The following is a 17,102-nucleotide window of genomic DNA, read 5'->3' on the forward strand; positions in this document are numbered from 1 at the left end:
TGGCTCTATTCTTCTCATTGCTATATACTTAACTGCAAATAGGATCTTTATGGATAACAGTCTTTTAGTGAATTTCCCTATAGGGAAGTAGCTATTACCGTAGGTGGCCCGGTAAAATTAAACTTAGGATTTAAAAAATCGTAACTAATAAAAAAAATGTATACCTATATATTTTTAAAAGATCAGATTCTAAAGATTCTGCTCACCTTTAATTTCTAAGCGATTTTCAGCATTGCTTTAGCAACATGTTTATTATGTATGTACTGTATATAGCATATACACTTTTTTTATGACATTGGTTATTTCAACTTCATAGTTGAAAAATCATATAGAGCCATGATGAAAAATCTACTTGTGGTTTTAGTACTGTAGGCCAACAATGTTAACTGTATCTCCACAATGTATTAAGAGTGCTGAACTTCTTGTATGGTATCGGAATGGTTTAGAAACAAAGTATCCAACTATGTTCTGCTACCCATTACTAACTCCTTATTTAGAATAGAAACGTCTTTTATTTGAAGTGGTTTCCAGTACAAAAATACACTGCTTTTCAAAACAACTCAATTTATATATCTTAATCTAGACTATCTGGTTTTGCTATCTGTGTTATACGTATACTAGTTCACAGTTTTGAAAATCAACTGCATTATTCATAATGTATACATTCTGGTGGGTTGGTACATGCAATAAAACCCCTGACATCTAGCCATGGTTTTATTGGTTACCTTATTACTGTATCTTCATCTATTACCCAAAAGGGATTGATGGCGTCAGACTTTCAAATTCACAAATTTCATACATTTAAACAAACTGACATAAATACAAAACATATATTTACAACATTAGCATGTGAATAGGCGAACCAGTAAAAATATTCTGGAAATTTGTCATTTCAGTCTTATCAAACTTTTAAACTTCTTAAACTAACTAACATAAACTTTACCAACATACTATTCCGATATGGTAGCAGAGCTGCAACGATCCACCCGAAACTGATCTTTATTACACGTATTTCAACTGTACAACTTTAACTGTACTTTGAACATGATGACTCGACTGAGGAAGAAGGCCGCTACTCTCATGGCGAAGTCTACCCTTACAGAGGCGACTACACTGCTTGACTTTGAGGAACGCGCTGCTAGCGACGCTGGGAACTCTGCAAGGCTATTCAGCTCGCCTTGATGGAACAGATTGACACAGAAACAGTCGGCAAATGTGGAGGGTACCGACGTCGCCAAGGACCTTTTTGGTATCGTGCTTGACAGTGAGCAAGTTTTAGCAACCTTGAAGGTAAGAATTGAAGTCTTTTAACACAAAAGCTGTCAATCTTGACAATAAATAAATGGTCTTTTGTCTGAGCGAGTGTTGGAAAACTTACTCAGTTTAGTACAACTGCCTAAACTAATCCTACCCATGTTTGACGGTAACATTCTTAAATGGTAAGAGTTCTGGGACTCGTACAACTCTGCCATTCACTATCAGCAATATTTAAATAAAGTAGATAAGTTCAATTATCTTAACTTCAATTGCATGGAGAGGCCAAACTATGCATTGCTGGTCTACAATTAACTGCTGACAATTATGACCTTGCCATTTCTTTACTTCAAGATAGATTTGCTAACAAACAACTCATAATCAATTTGCATTACAAAGCCTTGATGGATTTAAGTCCCTTAAAATTAACGACTCTGGAAAACTTAGGAACTTATTCGATGTTTTTGACAAAAACATCAGGTGTCTGACGGTGATGAAAGTTCCGTCAAAATTGTGCAGTGTAACACTGTTAAGGCCAGTTTGTAACATTAAAGGACATAATGAGGGGACTTCTCGCTCATTTAAAATGGCTAAAAAGATAAAAACATTAAATAATTTATTCCCGGGATCGGCTGAGAGGAATCCCGGGATTGAGTCCCCTAGCTGTTACCTAAAAATGATCATTCAACAAATTTTGTAATAAATGACTATCATGAAAAACTACAACTGACCGAGGCCAGTCCGGATAGTGGCGTAACAGATTTGTTCGGGGCCCCCTGCAAACTTAACTTTTGGGCCCCCTCTCATGAGTTACTTTTAGACCACCAATACAACATAATCAAACACCCTCCCCCCAAGAGTTATTTTTTTATGAACAATACAATGGCCAAACAGATTCATCATAAATACACTGTAGTAGTGGATATATTATGGGTTATGTTCCATAAAAGGGTGTGTTAAGTATTTCAGTCATGGTTTTATATGATAAAGTTACATCATTATATCAATATCAGTATTTGTAGAAAGTTTTGAAATAAAATAAAAATACTCCACCTTATATTTTAATCCGTATCAGAATGTTTCATTTCAAAGGAGGTGTTATATTTAATATACTACACATGTTATCAATTATTTATTCGGTTAGTTTTTATCAATGGTTATAATTAGGCTAACTCATACACTCAAAGTTGGTAAATTTAGAAGATTGACGTACTTTTATCACAGGCTAAAAAAACCTATTGCATATAAAGGCTACTTAGGCCTACAGTCTTCCCAATTCTATTGATTTAGCACTACGGCCGTTTCGGAGATAACTCCATCGTCGGGTTCATGGTCATTATACACTTAACTCCCAAACATAGGTGTGCTATTCCTGTAATATGCTGACGTCACCCAGATTGCAAACAAGAATCACCTGATTGTATTGCCAAGTATACTAGCTGTACCCACGGGCTTTGCCCCGTTTAACTTCATAAGTGAGCTCGTTCGCATGGCTCAATCACGTCCTGGTTGAAGTTCGTTCGCTACGCTCACTCACCATTAGGTTGGAGCTCGTTCGCTGCGCTCACTTGCCTTCAGGTTAGCTCGTTCGCTACGCTAACTCGCCTCCAGGATGAAGTTCGTTCGCTACGCTCACTCACCTTTTGGTTGCAAATTAGCTGTTGTCATAAAGTTAAAAAAATAATAGTGCTGCACCCTGTTGGTAATCCTTGTAACGTTAATGCAATTGAACATCATAGAACAGAACCAACTTGTTTAATTGAAACAGCTGTTAAGATTCATTAATTCCATTTAAATATGAGTACTCATTAGGTTAACATGGGAAACTCCAGAGCAGAGCCACTGGGGGGGGAGCCCGAGAGTCCGATCAGAATAAAAACAACTTAGTTTTCCTATTTAATTCCTAACTAAACAATCAGTGTACCAAATTTCAGCCTCCTAGGTAAATGGGAAGTAAGAGAATTAGTGATGAGTGAGTGAGTCGATGAGGGCTTTGCCTTTTACATAAATAGATATTTGTTTTGATTTGATTGTTATTGTTTTTATGATTTTTTTAAAATGGTGAAACGGTTGTTTGCAATCTGGGTGACGCCAGCATATGACGAGAATAGCACAACTATGTTTTTTCCTTACACCATGCCTTAGTTCGTTATCACTGAATAGGCTTAACAAAACTAAATGATGACAACATATTATTATTAACATTAATGTTATTACTTGTTCAATACAATTATTGAATGATTGATACTACATTTCAATAAGAATGAACTCCAATTTTTCGGGCCCCACTTGTCTCACGGGCCTCTATTCTCGCCGGTTTCCGGTAGGAGTTTCGCGGGCAGAAATTTCTGTCTGTCTGTCTTCCTGTCTTCCTGTCTGTCACGGCCCAAGAGCCATTTTACGCGGCCTTCTCCTGAAAAACAAGAGTATACCTATCAAGTTCCAAATCATTTTTAAGTATTCACTGGATGGGCGAGATTGTCTTTAGCCATTAAAATATGTCGTCAATACTTTGTAAATAAAATGACGGGCGTTTAAAAACCCAATTTTGTGCGATTTTTTGTAAAGTTTTCTCCCAATGTTTATCACATATTCATCTATGAAATAACGAACAGCTGTTCGAATCAAGATTATTTCTTCTAGCTGTCACTGATATGTTTACATTGAATGTTGTTTACACATGACGTAGTCCGTAACCAATTCCGATCACGTTTTGAAAGCAAATCCAAACCAAGTAAGATTAAAAACGTTTTCCCTTACATAACGGATTTAATTAATCGCAAGTACAATAATTTGTAGGGTAGCCGTAAATGAAAATATAGATTCTTTGTGTATAAAATTGTTCTTGAGTTTTGATAACTGGGGAAAAGACCTTGAATCAGTGTTGTTTATGGCTGAGAAACATACATTTTTTAAATGAGCGTTTTCAGTCGAGACTCGGCACACGACCGACGCGCGTTTAGATGTCCATAGTAAAAATGAAAGTAGGACTACCGTGTATTTATGTTTTATTCGTCATATGTGTGTACAGTTCGTGTATGTGTTTCAAAAACTCCAAGACGCACCTTATGGGGAAGCTCAACCTTATATTAGGACTGATGATGGCGATTTAATTTCGCCGAAATGCATCTCCTGTAATAGGATACATTACGATCGGACACAGGTAATTTAACCATTTATTGATTGTCATACCGATCCGGAACAAAAACAAACAACATAAAATGAAGTTATGTAGGCCTATAATAGTTTGGCCAGCATATCTGAAAATATGCAAACCAATTGCTGTTCTTTAAATACTGTATACAAGAAGGTTTCAACTGAATACTATAAGATCCCCGTGCGTAGAACGGGTACACAGCTGGTCTATACTACAGTAACAAATTACAAAATAGAATACAAAGGAAAAGGGCATTCCTATGAATGTTATTGAGCATTGATTATATAATGTATTTGGGTTTTATGATGTATTACTAACCAAAGGGTAACGATACTTACTAACCAACCGCGATACCAGTGACTTAATAATGGTCAACAGATGTTGGGTATCATGAGCTTAAAAGATCGCTAGACAAAGTTGCCCGAATCGCATGGATGGTAAAAGAACTTCTGGCGATGTCTAGAGAGATTGTTATTTAGAACACATGAAATCCTTTCTATAATATAAATGTCGGCTAATCGTGTGATTCCAAAGTACTTTCGCCTGATTTGAAACATATTTCCAAGCCCGTGCCAATATTAGTTGTATCTGTTCGAAAAGGCCATTGCTGTGAGAATATCAGGTAAAACTAACATGGAAGCTTGAAAAATACAAATTAACAATAAATTGGCAACATAATAAATATGGAGCATTACTGATATCGCAAGTAAAACAAAAAAGACTTAACTATATAAGTGATCGCAATGGGAAGAGAACGCGGAAGAAAATAATGTTGTTGCTAAGATCTGTATAAGTCCTTGCCTTATATCATTGGCTATATATATATAAAGTCAATGCTTATATTTACTCCAAAGAAAAAAAACAAACCCTTCAAATATTTAAGTTTACGGGAGTGGGACCTACCACTTCTAAAGAACGCCACCGTGTCTGTCATCCCTATTCTCTTACTTAAGAACATCCCTAAAAACTTTCACTAAATAGGTGAGGTACTATCATAAAAATAACGAGGAACTTATATAAATCAGTTTTAATTTACAATTCTCTGGACATACATCACTGTGAGAACCGTAGTCTTGGGGAAAGTCCACGGGTGCAGGACTCGCCACTAGGGCGGTCAATATCTTCAAAAGAACGCCACCACGTCTGCTTTCCCTAACTTAACAACACCCTTATAATCCCTAAATGAATAGAGACTATCATAAATATGACAAGCACCTTTTACAACTTCTTTCCATTTCCAATCAACCTGACCTGACCTTCATTGGCGTGAGAACGAAAGTATTGGGGAAGTCCAGGGAGGCCTAGTACTGCGTAGATGAAAGAGAAGCCGTGTTGGATGACCTTGCCACCCCTTCGCATACCTTCATCAGCAATATGTCATAGTGAGTTTTTACAACGCAATTTTTGTTGTCAATTTGTCTGATCTGAACAATTTAAACATTTCAAAATTAACTAAGCGAATAGCTGATTATTATTCATTATTTTTATTGGCATTTGTGTAGCCACAATATCCGGATTGAGCGTAGTAAACGAACAGCAACCAGGACGTGTTTGATTGATGCAAGCGAGCTCATCTTCAAAATGAAAGAGCATTTGACATAAAAACACAATAGGACCACATGGTCTATCGGATTAAAATTTACATTGGTTATCAGAGTTCGTTGACATTAGAAAGAAGTCAAACGTCACAGTGTGTCATGCTATTCAGCAAACATTCCACATAATTAGTTCCACTATTCGATCAACTTGATATGCTTACATTTCTTAATAACGCTGCCAATGATTTTTATCGTATTAGCTTATCTTATGGTGGTTTGGCCATAAATATTTTACAGTATAAGAAATAAACAGAGTATTACAATCATGACAATAATTATACGTAGTGGCTTCGCCAAAAATTACAAAAGTAAAATATTATCATCATTATCATTCATTGTGTCACGCACAGTTTAAATAGACGGTATCGGCAATCTGACACATAATTTCTCCCATAAGCTGGTCAACTAACTTTATCGTGGGTACGCGGTGGGAGTAACTACGATATTTTATAGAGAAAAAGTACAAAAGCTGCAATCACTTTTGAACCTTATTTTTTGAGAATTTAAAGGGCCATAACATACTAATTTTTATAGAAACCGACTGTTATTTTAATACATTCTTTCGGGATCTGCAATCCGAGGATGGGTTTCAGATTAAAAATCCCGGATAGTTGTGTATTGAATGTTTTCATTGAGATGGGAAATGGCCGCAATATACCTTTAAACAACATTAACTCACCATACACCAAAATACATAAAATCATCATTAACTCACCATCACCAACAATGAACTCCAAACAACGAATATTTTCAATCGTTAAAAACAATTGTCAGAGCCGTTTCTTTTTAATTGATGTCTGCGAAATAAGGATATCAGATATAGAGGATATAGATTTGTTTCAGGAAAAAGGTAACGTAATAGTATATTACGTTACTAGTCCTGAAAATAAGTGTTTACCGGACGAGTGTGGTCGTTCCCGTGCGGGATTACCATACGAGTACGGGATTACCATACGAGTCCGGTAAACACATTTTGGACGAGTTACGTACGATAGTTTACGCCATACTACTAAATCTCTACAAATCCTTATATATTACCACCAACTTAAGGACTAAAAATCACTAGTCATAACCTCTAAGCGAGGTTATGTTTTTGTCTACAACCAGTCATTGCCACCCAAATACAGTATAATCAGCTGATTGGTGTCCGGTAAAACTCATTGCATAACAGTAGTACGCAATGGAACCCCATTTGATTAAGCTGGCGGCAAACAGCTGTTTTCTGGACTAAATACTTGCGTGGGAAGTTCGTTAAAACAGTGTAGTATGGCGTAAACCATTTTATGTTAACAACCACCTCTCCTTCACTGGTTGTTGTCAGATCACAATAAAAAGAGTGTCTTTCCAGAAGTTCATGAACTACTTAACACGGATAGTGTCTGGCTCTGTGCTCTGTGATTATTGGTAATAACCATGCAACAACATGAGAGCATAAAACATGTACTTCTTCAATTATAATTACATGTTTATGTTTAAAACTGAAGACGTGTACAGACTTTACTGAGGAAAACGTCTCCCCGGTAACGCAGGCAATACGGTGAATTCCTTCTAGACGAGGTTTTCAATAGGCCTACAACAAAATCATAAAACTAAAGACGTTTCACAGGCTAAGTAGCACACTGTGCACTTCAGCAAATAAATAGTTTACCAAGATAACTGTTGCTTACCAAGACAGCTGTGTCATTCAAGGAGAAATAGTACAAACTAATGTCAAAAAAAGTCTAAAATTCATTCTTTGTTTTATTTTTTAAGAGGGAAAATTAAAGACAACGAGGCTTTAAATAACCGGTATTATCAATTTGTATTTATTTCTCTATTGAATAAATATAACGGTAGTTACCTCATCACTGTTCACAATATTTGACCCTGCTATTACAAAAATATGTCAGTTAATTTAATATTCAAACTCGTATACATGTTGCTCGAATTCGAGCAATTTCAAAGTATTACTGAAGTTACTGTATTTCAAAACGACAAACAGTCATATTTTCAATGAGTTTAAAAGAGTCAACTCAAAAATCACTGGTGTGTAACTCATGTAGATACTCACGATGTATGTACAGTAATCAACATTTCCTGTAAATATTTTATGATATTTCATTACTTGGTATTGCTTTTTAATGTATCTACAAATATTTCCTGACTTATAGCCGCATAACGTTGTCCATGTTTATCTTATTTAATGATAAACCTATGCATGGTACCACCTTTGTCGCCAGCAGTAAGTTAACAAATTTCAGTAATTCTTTAGTAAAGATAAAAACTTGTTTGATCACCTTAAGGACTTCCTGTTGTCTGTCAAAATTTTATTTGTTCAATCGGCGTTTTTTTTATTTAGCTAAATAAAACATTTATTTAATTGAAGTAAACTAATATAGGCCTATTTATATTCACTGTACTCTATTTCAAAAATATATCGATTAATATATCGAGAAACAAACAATAACACTTAATAAAAACCTTGCTAGTCCGCTGCATTGTGATAGCTGAAAATCGACGGAATAAAAACCGCCACTACAAGAAACAGAAGTTGGTACGCCTGCAGCTACCTCCACAGCTGCGCGCGCTGCTGGCGCTGCCGCTCAACACATCCCCACCTAAAAGACGAGCAAGTTGTAAGTCGGTAGGGTTGATTGCCGAGCAGTTTGTTTCTCACTTATAATAATTTAGTTTTACAGGCCGGTCAACTGGACTGACGACGAAATAACTTGTCGACGTACTGGTTTTCAGTATTTATGTATTTATTTAAAAAATACGGTCTAGTGGCCAGACGACCAAGTATCTTGTCGGTCAACTGGTGGCCCCCCCAAAAGATCCTCATCTATCAAAATTAATAAAAGGACAAATGTATTGGTATAAAAATGAGTTGAAACAATCAAAAATTTCTTATTGTAATGGAAAAATATCAAAATCCATTAATATACAAAAAACTGTATGGGAAATAATAAACTCTGAAATAGGTAATAAAAAGCCCAATATTAGAGAAAACATCTCATTGGATATTGAAGGTCGGAAATGTACTAACCCAAAAGAGGTCTGTAATATTTTAAATGATTATTTTATTAATTTCATCGTGATCGTGGCTGACCACCTAGTTTCAAATAACCATAATTATTCAGATATACACAGAAATATGCATATTTTACACTCTTCAAAAGACAGATCTCAGACAAGCACATTAGAAGAATTTGAAATATATAAAGCTGTAAAAACAGAACGTCCTGAACGACAAGCTGTCATTTTCATCTAATTATATTTATGACACTACAATCAAGGTATTGAAGGGTGTGGATGGAGGGGGTAGACCCGAATGAAACAGCCGATAAGGATTGGATGACTGGATTCCACTGACCATCGGCAGTCTAGACTATACCTTCGCCGGGGATGAGTCGTCGCAATAATTTCGGCCGTGTCTTTAGTGTTAAATGTCCGTGTTTCGTGTTTGTGACTATGTGTGCATGTTTTTTACGCCTGTTGACGACCTTCGCAAGAAGATAAAAATTGTTTTGACATCCTGATCGGCCTGATGAAGATCCCTATTGTGGATTGAAACCGGTTGCCGTGAGCAACATTTTGGATAACTTTTATGCAGGTATTTAAACCACTTTATTATTTTAATAACGTTGCTCAAGAAGTTAGTATTAATGGTCATGATGATTTGCATATAGGGAATAATGTAAAAATAGAACCCCCAATATTTGATGTAAACCCATGCTTTAGATTTAGACACACTTTTCAAGAAGAGGTGGAAAAGGTAATTAGTTCTTTTTCAAACAAATTATCAAGTGGGTATGACGAGATTCCAATTACAATTATAAACGCAGCAAAATTCGAACTTAGCAAAGTATTAGCACATCTGATAAACTCTTCTTTTGTTTCTGGAATTTTTCCTAATCAGCTAAAAATCTCCAAAGTCATACCTATTCATAAAAAAAAATGATACAAAAGATCCTTCAAATTTTCGTCCCATAGCTTTACTGCCGGTAGTCTCCAAAATTTTTGAAAAAGTTGTCTATAATCAGCTTGTGGAATATTTGGAAAACTACGATCTCATAGATAGTGTTCAACATGGCTTTCGTTCCAACAAATCAATTACTACTGCTGCTGTGAATTTTATTGAATCTATTATTAAATCAGTTGATAAAGGAGAAGTTTGTGTAGGAATGTTCATGGATTTGTCAAAAGCATTTGACACTGTTCATCACCCTACACTCTTGCATAAACTAAAGTCACTTGGTGTGCATAGAATTGCATTGAAGTGGTTTGAGTCATACCTGTCAGGAAAATTTCAATACGTTGAATTAAGTCATACGGAGTATAATAAAGTTTCAAAAGAAAAGTCAAATTTAAAATTAATAACACATGGTGTCCCCACTTAAAAAAATACCACAAGACAACTTGGTGATGTATGCTGATGATTCAAATCTGAACGTCAGCGCAAACCGCCGAAGATGTTGAAATCCTATCTTGCCTAGAGTTGGCTAAATTTAACAGACTTCTTTAACAATCATAAATTAAAATTAAATCCATCAAATAGTATATTTCATTACTAGGACCGAAAGTGGCATTTTCAGGCGCGCGCTCAAGATTTTGTGTGAGGCGAAGCCGAACACAGGGAACCCCAATTTCACGTGTGAGGCGAAGCCGAGTATGTGAGAGCTATTTTCACGTACAAGGCGAAGCCGAGGACGGGAATAATGGAGCAAGTGCCGGATAATAACTTTCGGTACGAGTTATGAACGATACTTTTCATCACGACGCAAAAATACACAAACACAGAATAGCAGACCTCAGTAATATTACAACTAATTTATTTCTCAATTAATTTGATTAGCATCAAAATAAAATAAAATCTTCTAAAAGGATACGTATGTATATTTTCGGTTAATTTTAGAACAAAAAATAAAAGAAAATACTCTAAAGGAAACTTACGTATTTTTTCAATAAATTTGGATTAAACCGTAAAATAAAACAATAAAAGAACTTTTGACTATACATACAGCTGATCGAAATCATTAAATTATATCGTAACAAAACACTAGCGCAGGTAGTGAGTAAATGGATAACTAATTGAGAGCGAGGGAAAGTAAATTTAGGGCGAGGGAAAATCAGCTGATCGATTTTCCCTCGCCCTAAATTAGAGCTTGGGAAACGACTACTTTCATTGATGTCAGATGTTATCGAAAATAGTTACTTTCGTTAAGGAGTGATGAAAAAGTAATTTTGTTTCCTTTAAGACTGCTCAGTGCAGGAGAAAGTTTGAACCCACAATTGCAATTGACTCTAAGCTAATAGAAATTGAAAAGTCTACTAGATTTTTGGGGTTGGAAATAGATGAGAATTTTAACTGGAATCGTCATGTGGAAAAAATCCTTCCTAAAATTAACTCAGGAATATTTGCCTTACGCAGAATGTCATATTTATGCACTGATGTAAGTGTGTTAAAGATGATATAACATGCGCATATTCATTCCCATATTTCATTTGGCTTGGCTTTATATGGGTCAACAAAAAAATAAAACTTGAATGAAATTTTGAAGAAACAAAAGGAAGCTGTCAGAATAATTCTCAATTTGAATCCTGAGGAATCAGCAAAAGAGTGTTTCAAAAATTTAAAAATATTAACTGTATATGGACAATATATTTACGACACGGTCTTAATAGCAATTCATAATCCATTAAAACAGAACATTGTGCAGTCTCACCGAAATAACACGCAAAAAAAATTACCGTCATACCCACTCACCACAGATTAGCATTTTATGAAGAAAAAAAAACCTTCATATATTGGAGCAAAATACTTACATAGACTTATAGCGATGTTTAATCTGTATGAATTAATTTCACCACTATATGAACGAATATTTGATAATGATTTTTTACAAACACATAAAGAAGTGTACTAAATCATAACGTAGTCAAAACTAACTATTTTCAACAAAACTAGCAACAGCTGTTCATAATAAATACTAAACAAAGTATAGACCAAAGGCACAGCTGTGGCTAAGTCAACGCCACATCAGCCCCCCGCAGAGACTGGAAGTCCAGGAAGCTTGAGCTTTACATTTCGACCAGACCGAGTTGTATAGTTTCTGAACAATGATGCCGGGTTTGGAGGCTTGAGGGATGTGTTTGAAGGTTGAGGAGGTCATCATCACCTCCGACATCTTCGTCGCTTATCAACTGGCGAACACATTCTTCTTCACTATTAGACAGCCTTTCAATTAGCTTCGAACGAAGTACCGCGTAACGATTTGTTGCAGGTGGATTTGTGATTATGTCCTCTACTTCCACTGCGTAACGTGTTTCAAGCTGAGAAACGACGTAGTGAAACCGAGTGTCATCATTTGTGATGCCTGAGATGGCGAACTGGGAATCTACCTGAGCAAACCATAGTCTAGGTCGATCGGCCCAGAATGGTGGAAGTTTTACTGCAACTCGATTCACTGATACATTACCAGGGTCGTTGCGTTGCTGAACGTTGTTGGAAAGTTCATTTTGTTGCTCCCGTAGATTCGCCAATTGAGCTTCGATTTCTTCTAGCGACATTGGTAATATTGATGTAGGAATGTTGTGCTTCTTGTTGTCGTTATTCGGGGTCACCAATATATAGCGATGTTTAATCTGTATGAATTAATTTCACCACTATATGAACGAATATTTGATAATGATTTTTTACAAACACATAAAGAAGTGTACTAAATCATAACGTAGTCAAAACTAACTATTTTCAACAAAACTAGCAACAGCTGTTCATAATAAATACTAAACAAAGTATAGACCAAAGGCACAGCTGTGGCTAAGTCAACGCCACATCCTTCCTATTGCGTTAAAAACAGAAAATAAAATCAATAAATTTAAGAAGATGTTGAAAAATTACCTTCTTCACAAACCACTGTACTCGTTTGAGGATTTGTTTAACTTTTAGTCAAAGTCGTAGTATTAAGTTTTGATTTGACACTATTCTCATGTACTGTGTGCATATTGTGAATAAAGATGATTTGACTTTGACTTTGAAGAACAGATGTAAACAAACATAACCAACAGCGTATCGGCGTAAACAACAACAAATACTTTTAACGTAGTCAAAGCTGTTTGCATAGAGCAAGGCGTCTAAAGACAGACATCAGAGGAAAGCTTGTAATTTGGAGAGTACAACAATACTATATAAGTTGAAGTTTATAACAAATTATAACACCGATTAGACGCTATTTTTAAAAGCGTGCCTACCGTCGATCGATCGACGGCGAACCGTCTACGGCCGCGAACTGGCGTCGATGCATCGACGGTAAACCGCGGGAGGGTTAAACTAACTAACTTAAACTTACACCAACATACTATTAGGCATTTTTATTGCTCCTGTGTTATAACTCTTCTGGATCTCGCTAACCCTGGGCACATCAAGTAACTCGTGCTGCCTTGTTTGGCGGTCATGAACCACTGAACGAAGTTGAAATTTGTTGCAGTTGTCATGGATCAGCAGTGAGCATGCCAGGATGTAATGGCTGTAAACAGTGAAGATCCCCAGTCTTGCAAAGATGGGTTTACAGTGGGCAAGGTGGTCACTAAATGTAATAAGTCTTACAGCACGTTTCTGGATCACCAATATATCTTCACCATCAGCGGCATGACCCTAAAGTAGTAGGTCATAGCTCACATGGCATGATAGATGTTCAGCAGGTACTGAATCACCTAAACTATCACATTGCAAAATAATATAGAACAAAAGGGAAGAATAATCCGATCAATATTGTTCATACAGGGTATCTCAAATGGTTGAAAAGTTAAGATGGGGTGTAAGTTACTTTTCAGCCATCCTATATAATACAAAGAAATTATTTATACATAAAGACGGGATTGTGATAAAAAAAGAAAATTTTCTTTTTTGGAATGATGGTCAATGATTATTACTTCAAAACAAATTTTACAAGGCTGAGCTTGAATATATTAATATGCACACTTTTTATACACTAGAAACACACTTAAGGCAATAATTATATAACATCACAGAATACAGCTTGTTCATATCTTAATCAGCAGCAATTGCGATTTTTTCCTTCCCTTTGGTTTTGATCTTTCCCTGTTCCTTTTCTGGGACTGTAAAAAACCAGAATATTTTGTTAATAATTATTATAATACACTACCACAGTAAAATATGACAGGCCCCTTATCTTAGCTAAAATAATAACCAGAATTGGATGGAAATGCTTCAAGATGTATTTAGAAATTATTGTAAAATTGATGTAAAAAATTAACAAAAAGATTAATAAGCAGATTGAATGACTGATGAAAAAGAGGTGCAGTACAGAGGTACGTGTTTACTTTGGAAACAGAGGTAGTCTCCTACCCTGACCCTCCTGTTGTATGGAGTGTATTGCTTTTTAGGAGCAACTGTCAAAATAAACTGAGCAAAAAACCAAAAATATCACCTCGTCAAGTTATGTTTGATATGGTGTGTTGGTCTAAACCCGTCACTGTATGCCACAAAGTACATTTAATCTTCTAACATTATTTGAATACACCTCGATGGGAATATAAAAAGATTTTGTGCATTAAATAGCAACAACATCTTGGAAATTTTATTGGTTATATATTTGCAAAATGCCATTGACTGACATAATAACTTACTTGACATAGAATCATAAAATTTCACATGGATGGTCACTATATGGTGAAGGTCTGCAATAAGACGGGGCTTTACAAAATTCAAGGGGGTTTAGGGGGGTAAATTCTTTTTCCGGTGAAGTTTGATTAAGTAAGTATATTGGTATGGGTTGTTTAAGCTGAACCAATGATTGAATCTTAAATCTGATGGAAAATCATCGGTGTGGAATGATATTATCCACAACATTTGTATTTCAAATTCTTTTCTATCTCAAAAGGGTTTTGAGTAAAATCTGTTAAAAACGAAAACTGAAAATTTACTTTTCCCTCAGGTTTGCATCTCAAAACAAGGCAGTTCCCGGTTAACTACTACTATTACCATATTGTACAACATTAAAAACATATTGTATAAGTGTTTTACGTAAGCATTTTATTACATTTCAGGAGTTATTGCTCATGCGATGACTTTTGTAATATGTATAGATTAAAAACTAAAAGCCCTATCATAAAAACATTGGAAATTTCCTATCCTAAGATTTTATTTTTATTACTAGCTATTATCATTAACCAGACTGTACTGTAGTAATACTGGTAGTTTTTGTTAAAAGATAATACAAAGTGAAATTACAGCAAACCTGTGTATTCTGCCGATTCCCAACAGATTTTGACTTAACTTTGTAACATCAAGACAAAATGAATAGTCATTTATTCCATCTTCAAACAATACAATGTTGTGATTGATTTAGTCAAAAACAAATTTACACCCTAATTTTGGCTTGGGCCTACATTGTAATTGGACAAGAGACAACATGGCATGCTTATAATATTCTAATTTAAAGTTATGAGGATCTCTACTCAAGAGTTAACTGTAGGTAAGTATCTTAATGCAGTTCTCTTCTTTGGAACTTAACATTGTTCTTTATATTTGTTAAGGTTAAAGGCTTATTAAAATATCTCTAGGATGTTACAAAACATTTTAGATAGAGAATACATTGATTCTTACAAAATGGAAATTTTTTATAATAGTTTGGCCTAGGTACATCCTAGCTGAGGCTACTTACGCGAGCAGGCTACAGCTCCAACGAGGTATGGATATGCACAGCCATAACACCCGACAGGCTGTGAATTACACACTTCCAGTCCATCATCTAACTCTTTTTTAAGAAAAGCCTTCCTACATGGGAGTGAAGTTCCTGAACCTGCTACAGAGACGATAAAAGGCCCCAGCATAAGCAGCACCAGACAATGCTTATCGGCTTGGCTTGTGGAGAGACCATTCTATACATTTGAGGAGTTCATGAACTGGAGAACATCACCGATGTTCCAGTGAGAACTAAACAACCCTCATAGTAATAACCATCACTACCGACAGCGCCTCAAAGCCCAACAACTTTATGCTGTTTTGTATTTAAATCTCTGTAATGTTTGACGCCTATTCTGTACTCTATGTTCAAGAATAAAGTATTCTGATTCTGATCCTAGGACCGTGAGTACGCCTACCCAAAATCCGACACATTCATTAGTCACATAATATTTTATTAGCTTTTCTGATTATAGATGAATGGATTTAATCCTTAATAATTGTTATTAGACGGCAAATAAACGCAAAAGGTAATTAATTTTAGCCTGTAGCGAAGTCATGGCTTCAGCGGGTTCATAGTATGAATAAAACACAAATTATGTCTGGCTAGTAATAATATAAAATAATGTTACCAATGAAACTCAAACAGTTTTCTTTCCAATATATCTTTTGCACTGCTCTAAACTGACTTGGCATACTCTAGTACCTGGTAGTTCATCGGACGGCACCTCTGGTAGTTCCAGGTCTGTTTGTTCTTCTTCTTTGTCTCCGGATGCTTCCTCAAGAGCCACCAACTCAGCAAATTCTTGATCAACAGCCTCTTCATCTTCACTCGTCAGCACTCCGCTTAGCAGGTCGTCGATTTCCTGTAATTACCAATGTTAGTATTGAGTAAACTTATTTTATTTTTGCATTTGTTAAAATAAAAGTACTTCAGTGAAAAGTGTAACAAATTCATAGTGTTAGAATAATCTCCAAATTATAAAAAAATTTCAGATTCGATAGGTTATAGATGCAATATTTTTACTATTTAATAATAACTAATCTACAGTAGAGAGTCAATTATCCAAAACAAATAGGGATTGGGGGGGTGTTCAGATAATGGGTCATGGACAGAAAATATAACATAGGCCTACAATATTGATAACATTTAATTTAAAATTATTTTTTACTGGTTTTGATTGTCTCCTCAACCAAATGTACCAACATCCGTAAGCATATGTTACAGTCGAGGCAACACCAGTGAATTCCCTGATCCCAAAACACCCATGAGCAGTGTTGACTAATACGAATTACACTTGTAAATTTAGTTTATTTAGTTTTATTTGATAGTTTATTTTGCCAACCCAGCAGACGGTCTTATGACCATTGTTGTATGTGCGCTATGTAACTATGTATGATTTAGAAA

General features: G+C 35.5%; 1 protein-coding gene across 2 annotated transcripts in view; it reads right to left on the minus strand.

Annotated features, from left to right (window-relative positions):
* Positions 1-3,533: 3,533 nt before the first annotated feature.
* Positions 3,534-17,102, minus strand: part of LOC129005039 (charged multivesicular body protein 6-A) — a 34,579-nt gene continuing 21,010 nt past the window's right edge. Inside the window, exons 5-6 of one of the 2 annotated variants that reach the window (XM_054433802.1) lie at positions 16,401-16,560; positions 3,534-3,667 (exon numbers count right to left, since the gene is read on the minus strand). In XM_054433802.1, coding sequence (XP_054289777.1) covers positions 3,549-3,667; positions 16,401-16,560 — 279 coding nt within the window. In that variant the 3' untranslated portion in view covers positions 3,534-3,548. Of the gene's footprint in view, positions 3,668-13,894; positions 14,107-16,400; positions 16,561-17,102 lie in introns of those variants that run through there. The other variant, XM_054433810.1, reaches the window with a different exon arrangement.

Source organism: Macrosteles quadrilineatus, unplaced genomic scaffold, assembly GCF_028750875.1.
Source record: "Macrosteles quadrilineatus isolate MER2022 unplaced genomic scaffold, UCM_ALF_1.0 Scaffold_1__1_contigs__length_201487025, whole genome shotgun sequence".
In the NCBI taxonomy this organism is placed as follows: Eukaryota; Metazoa; Arthropoda; class Insecta; order Hemiptera; family Cicadellidae; genus Macrosteles; species Macrosteles quadrilineatus.